Consider the following 7,121-nt stretch of genomic DNA (forward strand, 5'->3'; position numbering starts at 1 on the left):
TAATTAGTATTTGTAATAAATTAAATATTAATTATTATTATTATTATCAATTGTTAATTAATTATTAACTATTATATTATCTAATATTATTTAATAATTCATAAATATTAATTAATAATTATTATCAATTATTAAATAATAATATTAATAATAACTAATTGTTAATTATTATAATCATTATTTTGAATCCAGAACAACATTCTTTTAGAGTCAGAACAAACAAACAAGCTCTTAGTTTTTTTGTTGTACTATCTATTTATTGGTTGTCTTTGTGGGAGGCATGGTCCTCTTTTGCGGTGTTTCTTGTCATTTTTCCACTATTGTACAATTTGTACTATTGGAACAATGAATCTAATGGAGGGCCAACTCTCCAACCAGGCGACAGTTCATAGTTGGAGAGGCACATGCTTTAGATAGTGCCATCTAGCGAAAATCATGCAAAGGATAATAGGATGACTCCATGCATCGGATAACACTGGGAGATGGTGGTTATCGGACGGTGGACGTCAAGTCCAATTCCTAGTTGTTTTAGTTGTTTTACTTTCCTAGTTATTCTACAAGACTATCAGTATGTATTATAAATACTTCAGTTTTTTATCTTAATGGACACAAAAGAATTTTCTTTAGCAATTCTCTCTACTAAGGCTCTATGCCTAGCCCTTTACGTGAGGCTTCAAGCCCAAAGTCGATTCAATCGTCTGGGTGCTTGCATAGTCAGCCCGGTCGAGTGCGTCATGCTGCATCAGAATCTGACATCAGACGTAAAGCAACACTGACGACTGAATCCAACCCGATTTGCCGACACCAAACTCTCATTTTTTTTTTTTGCCACAAATCTTTTTAAAGGGGAGCTTAAAAACGAAGAGTTGTAGTCAGCACCAGCGGTTGACTATTGACTTCCAGCAACCGGCGACCAATATCGAACATCCAACTAAAAGAATTACAAAGGTCCAAATCCAATCGGGTTTGTCAACATGCACACCAAGTCCTCTCCTTTTTTTGTCACAAATCTTTTTGAAGCTAAGTTATTCACAGTGATTCTTGTATAGGGTTTTTGCAAAAACTTTGGCTTAGAAACAACAAATCTAACTATTGCCTTAGAAAATAAAATCTAGTTGAGTGAGCAAACCATTATAGAGAGACCTAAAAATTAATTCTGATTCCACGAGCAAGCCGTTACAAAGAGAACAATCTAGTTGTTGTCTTAGAGAGGTCCAACCTAAATAGAAAACCTTGCTCAAAAAATTACAAAGAGAGTCATATCTAGTTATTGACCCCTAATTCCTTTTTCACTCTCTCCCTGTCTTCTCTTTTTTCTTTCTTTCTTTTTTTTTTTTTGTTGTTCTTCACACTTCATAGCCGTAATAAGAATTTGCAATACTTGATTTTATATGATGGATTTGCTACCATTATATAGCCACATGAATGTTCTTGTTGATGCAAGAAATGAATAAAAGTTTAGGATTGATTTTTTGTAAAAGTTATAACTGATTTCTGTAAAAGTTATAAGGAATTTAGTATTTTATCTTTTATTGTAAGATCATTTTTTTCCTATCATGGACATAGAGAAAAGGCTGATCAATAATATTCTATTGTTTGTATTTTTTACTTAGAGGTAGGGTCAAGATTGAAACCAACAAATAAACCCTCTTTGATTTTTTATTGTTGATTAAAAGAATATAATATAGACATATATGATACATGAACAAATTTTATTTAATGTATAAAATTGTTATTCTTTACAAAAAAACAAATAAAAATTTCAAAATTTCTTTGTATTGGTATTCTGTTTAATTATTAATATAGTATTATTATATATTTCTCATATCTATAAATATTTAATAAATTATGCACATATCTTTTTTGCTATTTTAATCTAGGCTACAAAACAGAAATGTACGTTGGCAATTTAGCTTTATATAAAAGTACAAAAACAAAAACAAATCACCTCAGTTTTGATAGAGTTATTGGCCATTGAATTTCTAAAACCTTTTCAGAAATAGCTATGTAGAAGTTGAATACAAAGAGGACATAATTGATATAAGTTTAGTTCTAGAAAAAATTACATCATTTTAGAATTTGAAAATGCAGACTTTTCTTCTTAAAATCTGAAATGATCTCATTTCAATTTATCCTTATATTCAATAGAAAATGTACAATAGGATCATTTCATTGCAGGTTGTATCTTAACATTCCATTCGATGTATATAAGTTAATCATATCTAAGATATATCAGTCACCTAATGGTATTTTTTTTTATGATTACCACCTGAGCATTTATCAGGATTTTCTCCATTTTAATTTCAAAAATTCCCTAAAAGGGCCTTCTTTTGGCATGTAATCCGGGTGATGGTTCCAACTTGAAATCTCAATTTTTAATTATTGCATGTAATTGATTCACTAAGTTCAGTGAAATATATATAAATTATGAATTTTATATTGTATTTGTTATTACAATAGGAATGAGTTTCAATCCATATGTTATATACTTGTCCAGATGATTTATTCATTGGTTGTCCTAACTTGCATTTTTGTGTATGTAGAAAAAACAAAATCAATGCGAATATTTTGAATGGATGGTTTCAAACAATGATTCAGATGAAGCTACTTTGTTGCAAACTATGAACAAATCCAAGAAAATAGTGTCAGAGAGCTCGATAAGCTAGTAGCTGATTTTGATAAGCATGTTAAATAATTGTTGTGTTTGAAGTTTTGTGATCAATTATTTGTTGAAGGGTTGAAACCATGTCCATATTAAAAATTATAGATGTAACTGAACCCTAACAAATGTGTTTTTGGTGTCACCTCGGGCAAGTTCCTAGGTACATTGTCAACCGGCGTGGTATTGAGGCCAACCCGGACAAGATAAAGGCCATCCTAGATATGAGACCACCCCGGAAAGTAAAAGAAGTTCAGAGGCTAAACGGCCGTTTAGCCGCTCTAAGCCGCTTCATGTCCAACTCAACAGATCGCTGCCTGCCTTTCTTCAAAGCAATCAAAGGCAAAGGGTTCGAGTGGACCCGAGACTGCCAGCTCACGTTCGACGAGCTAAAAAGCTACCTCGCTAGTGTGCCAACCTTAGCCCGGCCCGAGGAGGGTGAGGTCTTGGAACTATACCTCTCAGCAAGCGACGAGGTGGTCAGTTCGGTACTAATAAAAGAAGTAGATCGGGTCCAACGACCCATCTATTATGTTAGTAAAATCTTGCAAGGAGCAGAGATAAGGTACCCGCAGATAGAAAAGCTAGCATACGCATTGGTGATAGCAGCCCGGAAACTCTGCCCATACTTCTAGGCTCACACTGTCATCGTCTTGACTGATAAACCTCTGAGGCAAGTCTTACTCAAGCCCGAGGTTTCCGGTCGATTGACGAAATGGGCCATCAAACTCAGCAAGTACGACCTCCAATACAAGCCACGAATTGCTATTAAGGCCCAAGCCTTAGCAGATTTTATCACCGAGTGCACGTTTAGCCTCGAAGCCCCTGGGCCAACCGAGCCCGAGATCCCCAGTTCGGGCGAGCCCGGAGCTCCCAAGCCAATAGAGTCTGAACCCCGTGAAGTAGCAGCCAGTATGGCATCTCTCCTGGTTAGGCCAAACGCGAACTGGGATGAGGAGCCCTGGATCCTTCACGTAGACGGCTCCTCGAACCAGCAGGGCAGCGGGACTGGAATAGTGCTACGCAGCCCGAGTGGCACGAAATTGGAATACGCACTACGCTTTGAGTTCGCGGCATCCAACAACGAGGCTGAGTACGAGGCACTGATAGCCGGGTTGAACCTAGCGCACAAGGTAAGAGCAAAGCACGTAGTTATCTACAGTGATTCCCAGCTCGTGGTTAACCAGGTTACAGGCGAATACGAAGCACGCGAGCTCACTATGATTGCATACTTGGCAAAAGTAAAGGAGGCTCTGCTCAACTTCCAGTCACACTTCATCAGACAAATCCCAAGGTCAGAGAACACTGCGGCCGACGCCCTGTCCTGGTTAGCCAGCACGAGTCACAACACCATGAGAACCGTGTACATAGAGGACTTACATCATCCTAGCATTCTCGGTGGGGCAGAGGAGGTCGCTCTCGTCCTTGAAGCAGAGCCGAGCTGGATCGACCCACTCACGAGTTTCTTACTAGATGGAACCCTCCCTGCGGACCGCAATGCAGCCAAGAGGGTGCAGCGCCAGGCAGCCAAATACGTCATGATAGACGAATGGTTGTACCGACGGTCCTACACGCTCCCCTACCTGCGTTGCTTGCGACCTGCCGAAGCCGAGCTCGTACTCCGCGACACTCATGAAGGCCTGTGCGGCGGGCACCTGGGGGGCAGAGCCCTCGCCCAAAAGGCACTTCGACAAGTAGTTATGGCCAACGATGAAGGCAGAGGCTGTCGAGCTCGTCAGAAAATGCGACAAGTGTCAGAAGCATGCCAATATTCACCATCAGCTTGCTGCCGATCTCAAGTACTTCACCAGTCCATGGCCCTTTGCACAATGGGGCATCGACCTCCTGGGGCCATTCCCGCCAGCAACAGGTGGGAGAAAGTTCCTAGTGGTGGCAGTAGATTACTTCACAAAGTAGATAGAAGCTGAACCTCTGGCAACAGTCACAGCCCGAAACATATAGAACTTCTTTTGGAAGAACATAGTATGTCGCTTCGAGCTACCTCGGGTACTGATCTCCGACAACGGCAAACAGTTCGAGGATATCAAGTTCCAAGAATGGTGCCAAGATATGGGAATTCGTCAGAACTTCACATCGGTCGCACACCCGCAGGCAAACGGTCAGACAAAAGTAATGAACAGAGTCATCCTCCGCGGACTGAAAGCACGACTAGACCGAGCTAAAGGGTTGTGAGCGGACGAGCTACCAAGTGTTCTATGGGCTCACCGAACTACGGAAAAAACCGCCACAGGAGAGACCCCCTTTAACCTCACCTATGGCACCGAAGCGGTAATCCCGGCGAAAATCGAAATACCTACACTGCGATTAGAAGCATATGACGATCAGACAAACGGAGACGCGTTACGCACCAACCTCGACCTACTGGATGAGGTAAGAGACCTCGCGCACATCCGAACAGCGGCCTACCAGCAAAAAGTAGCTTGTACTACAACGCCAGAGTAAAGAAGCGGAGCTTCCACATCGGCGACCTGGTTCTCCGTAAGATCATGGTACCCGAACCCGGCGTGGACAAACTCGGACCAAATTGGGAAGGACCCTACAGAGTAAAGAAAGCACTCGGGGGGGCATACGAGCTCGAAACCTTAGAGGGTAAGCAAGTACCCCAAGCATGGAACATCGTCAACTTAAGGCGATACTACCTATAGACCACCAAGCAAAGTGGATAAAATCGCCACCAAAGCCTAAGGGCTAGGATGCCGAGCTAACGAAGGAACCTCGGCATAGGCAAGCCAAGAAAAGTCAACCAAAGGCGAAACGGAGACAACGAACTAATAGGGACATCGGCATCTCAGAGACAGCACCAAAACAGGCCGCGCGAGTGCGGTTACCCGGGCAGAAAACAGACCGGACGTATGGTCAGTTCGGAAAATACGTTCAGTTCGGGAGAAAGAACAACCAACACTTAACCAAAAGGAAAGTCATTCCATTTCAAAATAAGGGAGTACATTTCGAAAAAAAATATTTTACAGGCCCGGAGCTACTTCTTCATTATCAAAAGGCACTTCAACAATACCCGAAGGTCCCGCCTCGCCCTCGGAATCTGACTCACCGTCTGCAGCATTGGCCATCTCCTGAGTTATGCATGAAGTGGATATGGCACTGATATCAAGCTCGGGGTACGTATTCCGGATCATCCACCGACTTAGCTTGAAACCCCTTCGGTACAAATCCACCATCAGGTTGTCAAATCTCGGCGAGGTGATATACTCATCGACGGCCTTGTTCTTGGCCTCTTCAATACCTTGAGAGAAGATCTGCGTCCTCTCCCTAATGTCCTCCTGAAGATACTCGACCTGATGCTGCAAATCCAGCATCAAGTCCGCCATATGCTTCACTACGACTCCCATGGCCTCAGCATCTCTCTGAGACCTCACCTGCCTGGACTGTGCAACGCAAGCAGCTGCCTCAACAGTACGAAGAGCCTCTTCGGTAGCTCCCGCCTGCCTCGAGCTCCTTTCCACCTGGGCCGCCAAGGCATTAACAGAAGAGTTCACCTACCAAAAAGAAAGAACAAGTGATTAAAAGAACGATAGCAAAAAGAAAAAAAGCAAAAGAGCTCGATAAAAAGTCTAACTTACCACCATGGCATGAGTAACAGCACAACAGGCCACCTGGTGCAGAGGGAAATTAGTCCACGCCGCGACCTCCTCGGGAAAAATGGCCTCCTTACTCTTCTGAAGAGCGTTGGTCGGCGACAGCACACTCCTGAATTCCCTTGGGCCCCCGAGCCCGAGGGCCCAACTCGCGTATGAGCAGATCCAGAGTAGGTGGGAGCCCCCGTGTAAGTAGTCTCAGCATATAGGCCCCCTACCGCTTCTTGCATTGGAGAAGCCATCTCGGGCTCCCTAGGCGGATCCTCTGACGGGTAGTCTGGAACCTCGGGCTCCGCATCCCGGGGCAGCTCGGCGCGAGTTCGCTTGGCGACTCGCTTCCTCCTCTTCATGCCTTGAAACAAGTGCCCACCACGGGTCCCTCCTGAGTCCATCACACCTGCAAAAAAGAGTTCGACATCAGAAGAAAGCAAGAGACAGAGCAAAATAGAACCTCTAAGTAAGGAACCTTCCCGAACTCAGGCCAGCCGTAATGAGCTTGGCCTCCGTCAGATACTGTTGGCACTTTAGCCCAAGTCGCGCCCATTGTTGGAGGCCCTTCGCCGTCTCTTTGTCAAGCGTAACACCGGAGTCAGAGGTGGCCATCCCCCACCCGGTCTGAAACGGCCACCCCAGCACACTTCGCACCCCGAAGTAGTCCCGCTTCCACGCCGGGACCTTATTAGGAAGTTCATGTAAAAGCTTAAAACCTGGGCGAGGAGACAGGTAGTACGCCTGCCTACGCCCGGGGAGGAGACCCGCTTGCTTCTTAAGCATTAAGATGGAAGAGAAGATCTCCAAGTCTAAAGGAAAACCCTGTTCGCAAAATAGGGAGATTGTCCCCACCAAAT

General features: G+C 43.7%; 1 protein-coding gene across 1 annotated transcript; it reads right to left on the minus strand.

The window, feature by feature from the left end:
- Window positions 1–5,643: 5,643 nt before the first annotated feature.
- On the minus strand, window positions 5,644–6,874 carry LOC148789657 (uncharacterized). Its single transcript, XM_088893755.1, has 2 exons — window positions 6,259–6,874; window positions 5,644–6,174 (listed from the first exon to the last, which is right to left on the minus strand). The coding sequence occupies exons 1-2, from the start codon at window positions 6,262–6,264 to the stop codon at window positions 5,644–5,646; spliced, it is 537 nt and encodes a 178-aa protein (XP_088749881.1). The 5' UTR covers window positions 6,265–6,874.
- Between the last annotated feature and the right edge of the window lie 247 nt (window positions 6,875–7,121).

The sequence above is a fragment of the Nelumbo nucifera genome, chromosome 8 (genome assembly GCF_055504915.1).
Source record: "Nelumbo nucifera cultivar China Antique chromosome 8, China Antique-T2T, whole genome shotgun sequence".
NCBI classification, from domain to species: Eukaryota; Viridiplantae; Streptophyta; class Magnoliopsida; order Proteales; family Nelumbonaceae; genus Nelumbo; species Nelumbo nucifera.